Source organism: Solenopsis invicta, chromosome 14 (genome assembly GCF_016802725.1).
Source record: "Solenopsis invicta isolate M01_SB chromosome 14, UNIL_Sinv_3.0, whole genome shotgun sequence".
NCBI classification, from domain to species: Eukaryota; Metazoa; Arthropoda; class Insecta; order Hymenoptera; family Formicidae; genus Solenopsis; species Solenopsis invicta.
Genome location: NC_052677.1, coordinates 9,376,239 through 9,393,232, shown reverse-complemented (window position 1 = coordinate 9,393,232; position 16,994 = coordinate 9,376,239). Strand labels below are relative to the sequence as shown.

At 39.0% G+C, this 16,994-nt stretch overlaps 1 protein-coding gene across 3 annotated transcripts in view; it reads right to left on the bottom strand.

Moving 5' to 3' along the window:
• Nucleotides 1-204: 204 nt before the first annotated feature.
• LOC105199101 (aquaporin AQPAn.G) overlaps nt 205-16,994 on the bottom strand; it is a 33,740-nt gene continuing 16,950 nt past the window's right edge. For all 3 annotated transcript variants that reach the window (XM_026139578.2, XM_039457643.1, XM_026139579.2), the window contains 2 exons: nt 2,797-2,940; nt 205-1,556 (listed from right to left, as the gene is read on the bottom strand). In XM_026139578.2, the coding sequence (XP_025995363.1) occupies nt 1,158-1,556; nt 2,797-2,940 (543 nt within the window). In that variant the 3' untranslated portion in view covers nt 205-1,157. The remainder of the gene's footprint in view (nt 1,557-2,796; nt 2,941-16,994) is intronic.

Sequence of the window (16,994 nt, the reverse complement as noted above, 5' to 3'; positions counted from 1 at the left end):
GCATAAAATATTCTTAAAGCATTTATGCATCGCTTTAAGAATTTATTTTTTTTGTGTGATAACAAAAAATTGTAACGTCATTACCAAATCGTTATTATAAAAAAAAAATAAAAGTAACGAAGAAGTAACGACTTCCAGTCCCTGCTTAGAACTGTTATTCTTATTTCGAAAATAGGGAAGAATCTGTTGAAATAAAAATGCAGGTGTTGGTAAAGAGTATATTTGTTAGTGCTGTCATCCGACGTAGGTACGCTGTAAATAATTAAATTCTAGACTACGTTAAGTACACTTTATGCTAGATAATACGTTCGGTCTATCGCTATACATAAACTAGCTTAAGTTAATATATACAAAACTCGGATTAGCGAAGTACCAAATAGCGGATGTAGGATTCATTCGAGACACGAGGGTGTCGATTTATCGAATGATAAATGATCTCCGATTTATGTATCGGTGTCGCGTTGATATTACACTGACGATAATGATTGAAGAAATCTTTCTCTGCAGTTAAGAGAACACTTTTTAGTTCCAATTTTTTAAGAGAAAGCAAAATTTCTAAGAAAAGACATTAATCTGATAATATCTACATTATTTGTGTGATATTATCACACGCATCTCTTACTCCGCAGTAATAATTTAGTGATAATGTTGTCGAAATATTAATATTATAATTTTGCTAAATTTTTTGTACGTTATATGTATTATACAACAATGTCGACATATTTCTGTTTTTTTTTTCCGGTCGAACGCCATCAGTTAAAAAGCACTAGAAATAAGAAACTAGATAACATTTGATACCGAATGATATAATTAACAGATTTCTAGATAAAATAAAAATATTCCCGGAAGAATGTCGAATAAAAGGGGAAATTTACAATATAATTTTGATGAGTGAACCAATTTTCTTTCCTCGTCGAGTGCCTAGCATTTCGATCCCCTTTAATCTGCAGGGCGTTCAATTTCATTCAGAACTACCACTTACAAATTTCTCGCGAACATAATCTTGTTAAATGCAACGGATGAAGATCGCGAAACCGTCTCGCGATCACCATCGTCATCCACACAAAATTCTATTTTTTTATTTACACCCAGAAAACCTCCCAGTCTTCACGAGACATTATTACATATTAGAGTCCATCTCGCGCGGCAAGTTGCCTTCAGAAGTCGTACGAGCCCTCGTCGTCCTCCTTGTTGGCCTTCAGGCCCATCCTGTACACCAAACCGGCTATGCCACCGCCGACGAGCGGGCCTATCCAGTAAACCCATAGATTCACGTACTTGTCGTCCACCACGGCCGGGCCTAGACTCCTGGCGGGGTTCATGCTGCTGCCGGTGATGGGCACCGCCGCCATATGGGCCACCGAGATCGTCAGGCCAATCGCGAGCGGGGCCCAACCCTTCGCGTCGGTCCTCTTGGGATCCGTGACGGCGTGCACGACCAGCACCAGCAGGAACGTGATGATTATTTCCATTCCTAAACCCTGACCCGCGGTCACGTCGGGATGCAACGCGGTGACGCCTAGGCCGTGGGAGGCTTGTGTCTTGGGTATGATCAGCTGGACGAAAGAACGCTTTGATTAGACCAATCGAAGAGAGATATATTTTTATGAAGATCGAAACTGTAATAGATAAGATTGTCCGAAGGATGATTTCAAATCGTTTACGGTAAACGATCTTTCCCAGCAATTCCCCCTCTGTGTACACACTGGGTATTTTTCACCCGCGCGTTTCTGTTGCTTATATCTCGTGTTGCAATTCGTCGATTTTAATTAATTTTTTTTTAAATCAATCGTTTAAAGACGGAAAAAAAAGAATTTTCCGGTGCAAAGGTTGGAAAAGTCGTAGCACAAAAGATATTTTGCAATAATCACTCAAAGGCGTGTGAAAATCGGCTCGGGCGATTTTAATCCAGTGTGCAGCACACTGAGGGTTAGACGCAAAATAGACAGTGTTCTCCATTTTGTTACATACGTTTATTAAAAGGTTTGTCTTTACTATAAATTAGATTACGAGGACGGGGAGCACGAAAATAAAGCAATTAATGTCGGCATATCCGTCGAAATGAAATCAGGTTATAAAGGATTCGCAAATTACTATCGTACACGCACGCACGTGCGCGCCGTCGCCGTCCCCTCGCGTGATCATCCAGCTGCCGCGACCAGTTTCTGATGTAACGGGCGTGTACGGGTCGAGCGGGGGAAAGGGACGGAAGGGAGAGGCGGACCTTGACCTTGCGCAACGGCAATTTAATTGATACGAGTAAGAAGGGGCACTTTCGGGGCCCCGCGCCAAATCGAAATGACAGGCTATCAACGATCAATTTCACGCTTCGGTCGATCATTGTGATTACGCGCGTGTAAGGAACGTAGGTGCGCTTAAAATGGAAACGTTGGATGCGCGACGCGCCGGCGATCTCCCCGAGTGCGTTTTATGTGTGACTTATGCAACGCACCGTCGACGATGTCCAGCGATTTTAATTCTAAATAATTTCAGCCAGTTTCAGGAGTGAAGTAAGGAAGGAATTTCAATTTTAAGTGACAGTGGAAGAGGAGGATCAATTCACACAACTCCCTCCTTCCCGTCTAGCGAAATAACTGAATCGAATAAACCTAAATCGCCATCCAATTCAGTCGTTTCTCATCCGCATTTCTCGCTTTTACTCGGAGAATCTTTTTTGAAAATCAATTTCGAAATTAACAAATATGGATTTAGATTAACTTTCTCGAATTCTTAAAGAAAAAAACAAGAAAAGGAAAAAACAGGGTTACAGGTAACTTTAGATTAGATTCTACGTACCTTGAGAATAGCGGATCCGGCAATAGCGCCGCAACACTGGCAGACTATGTAACAGATGGTTTTGAGGAGACTGCAATTTCCGCTGATCAATAGGCCGAACGACACGGCCGGGTTTACGTGACAGCCGGAAATCGGACCTAGAGCCTAAAATAGACAAAAGGTATGACGTCGTTAATAAATCTTTACAAGTTCTCTGGCACTTTCTCCTATACACTGAGGGAAAAAATTGTAGCGGCGGCAACTATAAAGGGACAACCATACCATTTTAATTAATAGAATTATAATTTATAGTTAAGCGAACTATATTATAGTTACTGCAACTAAGTTAGTGATTAAGAGAATTAATAAAAATAGTTGAAGTATACTATCTAATATATTAATTACAACTATTTTTTATTAGTTCTCTTAATCACTAACTTAGTTGCAGTAACTATAACATAGTTGACTTAACTATAAATTATAATTCTATTAACTAAATTGTAGTGGCGACAACTATAAAAGAACAACCATACCAATTTAGTTAACAGAATTATAATTTATAGTTAAGCGAACTATATTATAGTTACTGCAACTAAGTTAGTGATTAAGAGAACTAATAAAGATAGTTGCAGTATACTATCTAATATATTAATTACAACTATTTTTTATTAGTTCTCTTAATCACTAACTTAGTTGCAGTAACTATAACATAGTTGGCTTAACTATAAATTATAATTTTATTAACTAAATTGTAGTGGTGGCAACTATAAAAAAACAACCATACCATTTTAGTTAACAGAATTATAATTTATAGTTAAGCGAACTATATTATAGTTACTGCAACTGAGTTAGTGATTAAGAGAACTAATAAAAATAGTTGCGATATACTATCTAATATATTAATTACAACGATTTTTTATTAGTTTTCTTAATCACTAACTTAGTTGCAGTAACTGTAATATAGTTTGCTTAACTATAAATTATAATTCTATTAATTAAATTGGTATGATTGTCCCCTTATAGTTGCCGCCACTACAATTTTTTCTCTCTGTGTAGAATTAAATACACATAACATATACATAATAATTATAATATCAATTACAGCATTAACATTAATGTGACAATTACGTTTTACAATATAATCTAAAACACGCAGATCAGGAAACAAGGTACTTTTCGGTCGAAACGCATCGATAATTTTAAAGTTCGCCACTTTGTCAGTTCTGGTTACGATTATGTCACGCCGTTGTTGTATCTTCTGTTAGAGACTATTGCGGGAATAGTTTACGATCCACTTCTCGATATCGGCGAGCTTGCGTTCTAATGAAACTCAGGGCGTGAGAAAATTTCTAAAGCCTGTTTCGCAATTACGACGTCCCACGCGCGCTCGGCCCGCTGTGAAGAAAGAAAGAAAGAGAATTTATTTCTCAAATTTCTCTCAGTTTCTCAACGATCAACATCGCCGCGGCGTTTTGACAATCTTGTACCGTGTGTGTTACGTCCGCTTGTAAATTCCCTTTACGTACCCGGCGCATAATTACGCAAAGATCGCATGAACGATTCGAGACGATCTCGAGCACGTCTGACCTTCTCGTAGATAGTTGGATGCGCGGCATGTTTTTTGCAGCTACGTCTATTTTTGCGAAAGTATTTCGGTAAGGATGTCGCGCCACGGTACATTATATGCAAATTAATACAGATAGTAAAATAAAAAGTAATTTAAAAGCAGACGACAGATAAAAATATAATATAACGATAGGTTTCGCGTGCGTTCATAGTCTCGATACGCACATTTGTTAATGCACAAGATCCTTTAACTCTGTCGCGTAAACGTGGCGCAGCTAGAGCAGTCGATGTTTGATTCACAGCGACATTGCGCGTGGTTGCTAGTCAATAGCAGATGGTGAACGCGATAGGTGAACGCGAACCGATCTAATTCATGTGTATAATTAGCACAATACAAATTGCTTGTAAACCTGCTTGTCGACTCACTTAGCAAATTGCTCTAAACTTCAACCTGATATTAACGCAAACACTTTACATTAATAATAACGTCGATTATCAAGAGGCGCGGTCGCGTCTCGCGCCAAGTGCATGCGGAGCGAAGGGAGACCAGGCGAGACTTTTACGCGAGTCGGCGATTTTCATGCATAACTTGAATCTAGAAACGCTTATAATTTTGAAAGGTTTTATCGAGAAACAGTGGAATTTCTTAAAAACGAAGTAATTCACGAACAAACGTTTCGAGCAAAAATTATAGTTTGAAGGGGGATAAATAAAAGGAAAATTAATTTGCGAAACAATCGATTTTTCAAAGTTATATAAAGATTTCTTCATTTTTTTTAAAGTGGATTGATTTTTTTTTTCTTACGATATGATTCGTTTAATTATTCTGCATATGAAAGCTAACGTAGAACTGTCAAAAATCAAAGAGACATTTTTATATATACTTTATTCTGGCATATTTCGACATAAAATAAATTGCTTCGTTTTCAAGATAATTTACACAAGACATTTCACAATAAAATTCCTCTGTTCCTCAAAAGTTAAGCATTTCCAGATCAATGGTCATATAAATTTTTCTTTTTAATTTTAATTTGATCGATGAGGAAAAATTTTAAAAACCGACACTTACTCATTTACACTCTGAATAATCGAATGTATCATTTTACAACGAGACGTGCGATACAACACGCCGATCTAAATAAAAATTCTTGGACGCTCTCTACGTCGGGTAGTTGTCTCGGAACAATGCGAGAGCAGTATCTCTCTTTTCGCGTAGAAAGGCATCCCGATCAATCATATAATTCTTCGGATTAATCCGGTACGCAAGAGTCCGCAGACTCCGCAGACTCCGCAGACTCCGCGGCGTCGCCGGGCTCGTCTAAGTCGGGCTCGTCTAAGTCCCTCGGCTTGGACCAGCCGCTGGACCCGGGATACGAAGCACCGCGGCCCAGTTCTCATGCACGCCGGCAAGGTCTCGGCTCGCCGCGGGCGATCGGCACACATATGCGCCGACCACGATTACGCAAGTGTTCTCTCTTTCTCTCTCTCTCTCCCTTTCTTCTCTTTTGTCCCTTTATCTCTCTCAATCCTGTTGGTCCCCGCCAATGCGCCCGCGATTCCCGTCGCAGCATCCGCGAGGTATCCGCGAATTTGCGTCGCCCTTCATCCAAAATTCGCGTAAGAGACTCGTCTAACAGTGAGATTCGATGAGTTTTATACATGTATACATATATATCGTGGGAAAGAAAAAGTATCGCGAATGTGTACAGGGTGTCCCTGAAGCGGCCGCTTTTAACTTCGACGAGAGAGAGAAAGAGAGAGAGAGAGAGTTCCTCTTTAATGAGAGTCTCCTTAATAAAAGATTTTGGCCGAGAATTGATTCTTTTGTACGTGGGGTCCCGAAGGATCGTGCAACGCGTGGCCTCGCCGGATGAAATGAAAAATTCCCGCGTCGCGCGGCTTTTAATTGACACGTGCTCGCGTGACGCGTGACTCCATTTCGGGCCCTATGGAACACGAGGCATATATAAAGCGCGCTCTAAAAAGGGAAAGTTATGCCACTTTCCGCGACTCATCGGCCTTGTCTTCGCGACGCTGTTCCGAGAAAAGTAATAAACGGACCCCCCCGGACACCCGTGCGGAATTTGCACATAGGTATTTCGGCAGGCCTTACTTTGCCGCAGCCCTCCCCCCGCCCCCCGCGCGCACGCTCCCGAAATCTCTCGTGTTCCTCCGCCAAATGCGATTGTTCGAAAGGAAGATTGTGACTCACGCAGAAAGAGAGAGAGAGAGAGAGAGAGAGAGAGAGAGAGAGAGAGATCTTAATTGTCCGTCAGCCTCGGACTTTTAAATCTTTATTTTCTCGATGAAATTAAATGAAAAGTGCGGCGAGTTCGAAAGTTCTCTTTTGTTTTCGTTAACTCGATGATGGCCCACACGCAGATCTTTTACGTGCTAAATCTTGTCTTTCGGTGAAGTTAAGTGAAAAGTGCGGGATCGGCCGTTCTAAGAATCTTCGGGACGGTCATTTGCGGCTGTTCAGAAGCCCATGCTTGATCTTAAATCTTCAATGAAAGTGAAGTTATCTGAGAAGTGTGGCAATTTCTTCAGGACAGTCATTTCAGCCGATTGGGGGATTGAATCCCTCGCGCGGTTTCTTTAACGTTCTCAAATTAGAGAGGTCAAATGAAAAATAAAATTAATTCCCGACATCCGTTCCGGTCCGCCGTAGATCGGCACGATCTCGAATTATCTCGCGGTTTCGCGCCCCCGGGGCCTTGCGACCCACAGCCCGCGGTCATATGCTCCCGCCTCCGGAGAGCGCAGGATCGGATTCGAAGGGGACAATACCGCGCGCCGTTGCACAGCATTTGACAGGATAAATGATGAACAATGGAATAATGGCTGATAAAATAAAGAACGATACATATGTTAACGCGGCAATCACAATAATTTAGATAAATATGAAATAGTTCGACAATGTGTAATTATATTTTATTACTATTAAATTGATCACATTTGATAATTATATAATATAATTAGTAGAGATGCAACGAATAGTATAATCGGCACAGATAGAAACTATTTAGTTTGAATACTATTGTTTCTATAAAAAAACATTATTATTATTCTTAAGCATTTATTGTTAAAAAAATTCAAACTTTTTATTTTTTGATAAAAATAAATATATTTGAATTAATGACGATTATTTCGCTTCACAAAAAATGTATTAAAATCTTACAATGTGCAATCTTGTTTCGTTGATACAATAAGTTAAAATTTATTTTTATTAAAACTACCTCTTCAATTTAAAACTGTACTAAATAAATGTATACATTATATAACAGTGTTTTATATAATTCAATTTTATTAGCCATGCAAATAAATTAAGTATTTATTCGGGCACAAAATGCATCCTGCGATTGAACACGCACCATTTCCAAAATTTCCTCCTATTTTTACTTTGAAAATTATTCGGTACACAGCCGAATAGTTGCCGAGTATTCATTGCGACTCTAAATTAATTACATAATATCAAAGTAAAATAAAATAATGAAATCGTGAGCACATCGTCGACGCATTATTAATCTGCCGTGTCTTACGGCCCGACGGACGCAACTCAACTCATCGCGAAGGGGAATAAATCCGAACCTGAAGATGCATATTCGCGTCGTACACGTGCCGCGTTCCTTTTTCGCGCAAACAAGCGCGTGCACGTGTAACACGCGTTGCTCAAACTTCGTCACGAATTAGCGGCGAGCGGCAGGTGCAAGGAGGCTCGTGCGCGCGCGGTAAATTGTCCCTCGGACTCCTTCGTAGAATAATGTAGGCGATAGGCAAAGCTGATCGCCTTGAATCAGTTTCACCGCAGGCTCCACCGAGGGGGATCATCTTTTATTCTCATCTCCAAACGACAGAGACCGAAGGCTGCCGAATTCGCGGTAAAACCACAGACTTTCATAAGCCACAAGCGCATGCGAAGGGGAAAAAGCGCGTTTGATCCCACGAGAGCCGCTGACCCCTTTCAACTTTACTCTTTCGAAACTGGACAATAGCGAAATGTCGTGACGCGATACCCGCGATATAGCGAGCTAACAGTGATAACGACGGTGACGTATTCGCGACTCCAGCGAATCGTATTGTGATTCATTCGACGCGTCTCGTCGCGTCAGACAGTCAATGTAAGTCGAGATAAATTTAATCGTTGTTTATTTATTATTTTCGCACGAGTTCGAATCACGGCCGCGATAAAGCGCCGTAAACCCAAGACGATAATGATAATAAATAGTAGCGAAGGAACGAGGGAGAGATTGAGACGTCGAGAAAGTGTTTCACGCCAATATCGCGAGAAGGGATCGAGGGATCGAGGCATTAACGAGGAGATGCGTGCAAATTTACGACGCAAATTACGCGTCTCTCTCTCCTTTTCGAGACGGAGACCGTCATCGTCCGTCGACTCGTTCGAGAGTTAAATACGACGGAGCGCGAGCATTAAATAATGGGCCCCGCCAACGTATTGTCAGTAATTACCGTAAGGTGTCTGGCACCGCTGTTCCGTTACAAATTTGTACACGTTGTCGACGGCGCTCCTGCAGCGCCGAGCCGCAGGATCGGATCCGCAGACTCCTCGGAAAGAGAGAGAAAGAGAGAGAGAGAGAGAGAGAAGAAAAAGAAAGATTCTCTCTAATCTGAATTCCCAATTATTCCAAATAATTTAATTACTTGACGAGATAGCAATTAAAAACAGCACTTCTTAGTAATTAATTAAGAACAGCAATTAATAGCAAATTTCAATCTCTTATTAGTATTCGTAAAATTTATTTTTCTACTCAAATTCATCTCGTTAATTGCATATTGCGTGTCATAATTTACGATTGCTACAAAGTACACTTCAGAGTCCACTTTTCAATTGTATAAGTACGACACGATTGTGAAATCGATATAATTATTTAATTAAACGAATTCGTTCGACCGTCGAATTGTTGAGTTCCTTCAAACAAATGTTATCGACGCTTAAAGATGCATACGATTGGCGCGGGCATCGGGCCCATCAATCTCTAGGATCCATCAATCTCTCCTTATCCTTTCCAGTGCGGGCCTGCGTGTAGAGACGTAATTGGGCTGCGTGACGCACACGAGCTGCAAGGCGTAGGACAATGATCTTTCGCCTGTAGGCCTGACTTACGCAACGATGCCGCGTGCACGAGGGAGCGGTCCCTCTCGGGGCCCGAAAAGGCCCCCAGCAAGATGACTCTAATGTTTGCCGAAGGATACGTCGTTCTTACCTACCACGGCAGTCAGATATCGTTTTAGATAAATTCTATTCTAAATGCCTCGCGCATTTAACCATAGTCATCATTTTCCATTTGTTGCATCACGAAGCTTCTAAATCGCTCTATCGATTTCTTCTTCACTTCACGTAAAATGTTGGCTCCACGCGAAATGATTAATGAGTCAATGAAAAATTTTGGTTTCAAATAATATTACAATTTTAAAATTTTTGTAAAAAAAAAAAAATATCTCGAAAAATTATTTGTATTAATTTCAAATTTTGGGTTTTAATTTATATATATATATTTTTTTTTAATTGAAATCTAAGCTGTTTTGATTTTATTTTTTATACATCTAATTTATATATTATTATAATTTTATTTTGCTTTTCTTTTTGTACGAATTTATTAATCTACTTACAAGTACTCACTTTGCTCACAATTTTTTGCAATCTGTAGTTTTGCTGAAATCTGATTTTTGTTTGGTATAATTTGCTAAACGAGATCGTTACAAATGAAATTTCGGAAAATGCGACGGCCTGCCGAAAAGAGTCGCAAAAATGTGACGCAAGACCATAACGCCCGGGAGAAAATGAAGTATCGAAACTTAAATGTGTCGAAAGCCTTGGCCCGGCTCTAAAATCAATATTGGCGGGCACACGAGTTTTATGCAAATTCTTCCGAAAGAAAACAATGCGGCGCGTCACGGCGCGTATTGCATCAAAGCTGGCGGGAGATCTCCGCGCGGAGAGGCACGAGATTACAAAGCGACATTAAAATAAATGCGAGAAATTCAATGATCAGCGAGGCATCGTGGATCGATGACGGTCTCGAGAAAGCGAGAGGCGATCGTTAATTTGACGTCACGCGACGGACGCAAACCGCAAGGATCATAATTCCCATTGCTCGCGCAATTTGATCTCGCTTTGAAAATGGCGAGATGAGCGGTCCGAGACGCGAGAAAATGGCGAGGATAATTCTCTTTTCTTTTTTGCTCGTGGCAAATTTGAGTTCGTGCGATTGCGCGAGCAAACCCAGATGCTTATCGTCCGCGCGTGCGGATAATTAATAAGACACTCCCTTGCGTCAGAGGGGGAAAAAAAATTTTTTTTTACTTCGACAACTCCTCTTCGACCGTCGTCCAATTTTATGTCATTATTCACCTAATTATGTCAACTTCATTAAATTAAAATGCAATTTTAATCAAACGGGCTTGTAAATAGAGCGACGATCAATTCGACTGAATAAAACGTATGTGCATTATGTTGGCAACGCCCTGAAAAAAAAGTAACTTGGACTTTTATTAACTTTAATGGAAGGATAATAAAAGTCCAAATTACTTTTTTCAGGGCGTTGCCAACGTAATGCACATACGTTTTATTCAGTCGAATTGATCGTCAAATAATACTTTTAATCGCGACATTTTTAATTAATATTTTTATCTTATTATTATAAAAATTGCTATTATCTAAATTTCGTCAAGACGAGACACGCTAATTTTATCCCAAGTAACATGCGATGTTACAGCGATGTCAGATTGGCGTGAAATTCAGTGAAATTTTCGTCAAGTCTTACGACACGTCGACTTTATCGCGACAATCGAGTGTTGCTTTGTGAAATTTGTGTCAGTTATGCACATCAAAGTAGTGAAAAGCACAGAGTGGACGGAACTTTATCTAGACTGGTAGCTTTTAATTCTAATATATTATCGAAGCGCTTACGATAAGACCGGCTAGGAATCGTCGATCACAGCTTGTCGATGGGATCCTTTTGGGATCTCTCCTCTCGTTTAACGACTAGTGTTTTCCGACGATCCGCTGCCGTTGCATCTCGCATTGCGCAAGAGCAAGCTGCCCCCTCGCTCCTCTCGCTTCGCGCGCTGAAGAGCCCGCGCATTTGCGTATAATGCGGGGCGAGATGCGTGCGATTTGCATTCGAACAGAACAGGATCGGCTGTGACTTTGCAGATCTGCCTCTCCCCCTTCCCTCCTTTCCTTTCTCTCTCTCTCTCTCTCTTACACTTTCTCATTCTCTGCTCTTCCCATTCTCTTCGCTCTCTCGCTCTCTCTCTCTCGTCCTTCGACCTCCTCCCTTTCGCGACGTCCCTTTCTTTCTTTCTTTCATTCTTTTCTTCCTCTCTTTTCTTTTTTTTTAATATCACCATCCTTAACCGACCCGTGCAAAAAAGACGGTAGAACGCAGGATGAGGAATGGTTGAACTGCACGAAGTTGCAAATGCACGAGGGGATTTTAATAATAACGTTTGCGCAAGCTTTTCGCGAGCTGCTCTTTATTCTCTTCGCGAAGTCCAAATTCACTGGATTGTGCACCAATATCGTTAATAATCAAATTTTTCGAAGCAAGATTTCAATTTTCTTTCTCTTTTTCTTTTCTAAAACTAAAAGTATTGGCCAATCAAATTTTCGACGTTGCCAATATTTGTTACAATATATATCAATGTCGTATCTATGAATCAATTTTTCTTCAAATTTGAAAAAATTAAAAAAAACTTTGTCAAGATAGAAAATAAAAAAAAAATCTTATTAACATCAGATTTTAATTGAATCGTATCGAACAATGAATTCCGAGGAGGAGATTGAAAATTCCTACAGTCAGAGGAGAGCGATGGACGTTTAATAATTTGTTCGATTCAGTTTCCCAAGACTAGTTGTAAAAAAGCATTTAGATAACGAAGGGACGACTACACTGCGTGCGGATAAATTCGGCGTGACGAAGAAGTAGAAAAAGACGAGTGTCGCCGGCGACGGACGCAAGGTTGCACGATTTTAATCGCGGCGAATTGCGGGTTTCGCAAGCTAATGAAAAGTGCGACGTGCACGACGTGCTTTTTGCCGGGCCTACATCTCACGGGGAACACCCGTGTCGCGTGGAAGAATACACGTTTCACGAGCACGTATTAATCTCTAAAAGAAATATTAGCATACTCACGAACGGATGTTATTTACGGCCCATTATAACATAAGAATTATTACGCAAACAAAAGGAGCCTAAATAAAGAAAGGAAAGAATTGTCGTTACCTCGCATTAATAACTTACATTACATTAGTGATTGAATAAATGTCCGTGTTCAAATCGCAAATATATTAATAAATTAATTGGTTGAATTCTACGCTGAAAGAAATGCCTCTTGAATCAATGGCATCGATCCAATTGGAAATATCTTATTAATTCAGCAACAGTATTAAAGAAACAAAACGATTAAAAGTAAAGACCATAGCAAGTATAGTTGAATGAATAAAATTTAATTGAATCAACCGCATTCATTAATGACAGCCCCTGACGTTTAATTGGACAAAACTACATTTTAACTCATATTACAGAATGTTTTTCCAGTGTAAATGTTGACGTAACGATCATGTAATATCCAATATTTTTCAATATATTTTCTTAAAAAACGTTCCGTTGGATTTATATAAAATTTTTTCGTATGCAGAAATCAAAATACTAAATTAATCTTAATTCTTAATCACCGATATATTCGTTTAATAATCGTGAGCAGACCAGGCGTGCTGTGCTGATGCAACCGGTGTAGCACGAGATCTCTCATCGCGCACCAGATCCACGATAATTATCTTGTACAATTATTTCATCTAGATAAACACGCGGGCTCTCAAATATTTTTTCAACGCTTACTCATAATGCGTCGTTTGTCCAAGTTTCTCTCTGTCTCACTCTTTCTACTGCCGAGAGAAAAGCCACTTAACATTTCTCTCTATCAATAGCTATCTTATTAAGCGAGGATCGGCCGTGCATAGCGCACTTGTATAAATTATAACTTTTATCCCACGATAGAGAGAAAAAAAATAGCCAAGCTATAAATAATAAGCGGCCACGCAAATGTCATCAACATTTGTTCCTCACGCCGGCTGTGCAAAGCGACGGTATGACAAAACCGATCGCTAACATCGGAGATAATACCGTCCGTTAGAGCGAAAGAGACTTTTGGTATTCATTTCTCGTTCTCTGAATGGAGCTCGAGTCGGATCGAGAACGTGTCTTAGATCTCGAGAATTTTCGATTGAGTCGCCGTTTGAAGGAGAGGCGACGCGTGGCTAAACGGTGCTGTAAGATGATTACGGCGCGATTGAGATATAATTGGATATATCGGAGTTGAGGGAAGGAAAGTATCATTTTAATACTCTAATATTCAGAATATCAATTTATCAGTACCTTATAAAGGTGTAAATTATTATAAAAGGAGTACGTATCACGTTGAAATATCTGAGATTGTGCGAATAATGTTTTGGAAAAGTGGGATCGTCACATAAATTGTGAAATTTATATCCCAATTCGAAATCAATTCATCGTTGATTTCAGAGTAATAATTAATCTAAATTTATTTTTCCTAAAATTAAAAAAAATGTTTAAAAGCAGTAAAATATAAAATCCCGAATTTAAAAAAATTATTTAAGAAATTTTATATAAAAAAGTACATAAATATAATTAATCATAATTAATTCTAATGATGACCGTGATAAAATAATAATGTAACGCAATATTGTAATGTTCATAATATAACGTGTAAAAATAATAACAATTTAACGCGATTAGAGAATTTTATACAAAGATAATTATTGAAAAATACTAATAAAATAATTCAAATAAGATATAAACTTGATACACTAGAATCAGACCTTGAAAAAGTTAACGCAAATCCAATTTTGCCAAACTTTTATATATATTTCGAGAAATCAGTTTCTCTCAAGATTTCAAAAGAGCAGATTGTTTCAAACCCCCATGGCGTCCTTCGATCGTCGCTCTCAATTAAAAATCGAATCTGAATCTCATTATCTATCCCCCTCCTCTCTCTCTCTCTCTCTCTCTCTCTCTCTGTCGAAGAGAAGAGAAAGAACTCTCCACGCGATTTTTAGAGCATCGTATAGACGGTCACATCCGCGCCGCGAGCTGTCGGAAAGCAAAGTATCAAAAGGGCGACGCACAGGCGGAATAATAGTGAGCGCTAGTATCTCGACAGGCACACCAGCTCCGGATCTCTCGAGTAGGTTGTCAGAAGCCCCCGGGGCACAGTTGCACCATCTCCGGACGGAGTTAGACCCCCTTGGGCGAATCGGCGGCCTTATTTACCCTTCCACCACGCGGGGCCCGGGCGGCCCACACATGTGCGGCCCGCGTGCGTCAATTAAAACGTCCGTCGCTAAGCCGAAGTTCACGATCCTTTCACGAGAGAGGCACACGGCTCGACAGCGGAAAACGGACCGGACAATCGGGGGGAAAAATGCTCGGTACGATGGATTCAATTTGAAAAGACTGAGAGAACGGGAAGAATTAAATATCCGCCAATCCGGCGCGTTAAAACGTAATCAGATTCGTAATTAATGTTAAATATACATTAGAGAAGAATACATTCTATTCATAATACGCTAATACTGATTTTATAATTTATTACACTCAATTACTCATTTTAAAATTAGAATTAATCAAATTTAATAAACTTTTATGTTATTTATGTAAACTACGAGGCGTATATCTATATAGATATTTTAATTTTTCTCGGAGAGAAAAGAAATACTGTCAGGATTAAGGAGCCAACGTTATCGCGACGATGCTTATTAATGTCAGTGCTAATTACAATGAGCACACTTTACTTTCGTTTTCGTTACGTCTTACGTCCACGAACGGAGTTCGAGGCGGCGATTTATCACGGGCTTCCCACGCCCAGCTACAATCGTCAGCGAAAAATATTCGAGCCAGTTAACGAGGTGACCATTCATCTCCCCGTGATCGCGTCGCGTGGATTCTGATTGATACAAAGGAGGCCGCACGAGTGCTCTTCACAAATCGGCCGCGCGGCCGCTCCGCTCGCCCGAAAGTTCGCGTGTCGACAGAGCAGCGCTATAAACTGTTTCGAGGACGAGGTCAGCCCGCGAATTCGAAAGGACGATTCGCCGCGAACGCGATTTAAGGATGATTCCCCTTCCTTCTCGTCTATTTATCTGTCTCAATGAACGACCGGCGCGGCGATCCGCGCTGGCGATATCGAGAGTGCACTCATGGTAGAAGTGCACGGAATTTGTGAGAAGCGTATTGCGAAAATTTGCCTCCGGACGATTCTTTAGAATCTTTTGACGCGTTTGCCCACGAAACGTAATAATAGAGAAAAACATCTTGCTTTTATTTCACCTGCGTGATACCGTTATTAATTTAAAATTCTCTCATTTCTATCCTTTTAACACTAAGTGCTCTTTCATATATTTTTCTGCACGAAAGCATCATTATATTATGAACATTACAATATTGAGTCGCATTATTATTTTACTATAGTTATTATTATAATTAATTATTATTAATTATATTTATATATTTGTTCATCATTATTAATTATAGTTATAAAATATATGTATCTTATTTTTATAAAATTTCCTAAATACTTTTTGAATTTAGGATTCTATATTTTATTGCTTTTAAATACATTTTTTTTATTTTAGGAAAAATAAATTTAGATTAATTATTTCTCTGAAATCAACGATGAATTTATTACGAATTAAAAGAGAAAAAAGTAAAGGAAAAAATATGTATTAATAAATGTATGAAAACATACTTTTCTTTATTATTACATAAAACATATTTTTTCCTTTACTTTTTTTCTCTTTTAATTCGTAATAAATTCATCGTTGATTTCAGAGTAATAATTAATCTGAATTTATTTTTCCTAAAATTAAAAAATGTATTTAAAAGCAGTAAAATATGGAATCCTAAATTCAAAAAGTATTTAAGAAATTTTATTATTAAAAAATATACATATATTACATAATTATAATTAATAATAATGAACAAATATATAAATATAATTAATAATAATTAATCATAATAATAACTATAGTAAAATAATAATGCAACGTAATATTGTAATGCTATAATATTATGTGTAATAATAAAGAAAAGTGTGTTTTCATATACTTTTCTTTATTATTACACATAATACAGATTTCTTTTCCCTTTACTTTTTTTTCTCTTTTAATTCGTAATGTACGAAATGCAATCGACACGACGTACAATACGCCGAGCGCGTAGAATTATGGAAAATTGCAATGAAGAAAAACGGCTCTCGAATGATGATTTCGCAATTTTGTAATGAGGCATCTCAGGCGATCGCTACCGATAAGAATTAATCATCCGCGATATGACCCGGCAGACGAGCGTATCCTCCGTGATATCCGATCTTGATCTAAACGTGATTAAAGATTACCTCGTTTTTTTACCTGTGACTATCTTATCTCTTTAAACCTTTGCGGAACGGTGATTTCGTCTGGGATTGCATACCTCGCGTTTTACATAGGTAAGCTGATTAGCGCTAAAACGACCGTGAAACACTCAGTCCGCGATTCTCTTCATAAAGAAAATTCGCGATCGAACCGAGTTCTTTCTTTTTTAAATGCAGAAGAAGAAAAGGTTAAAGTACTA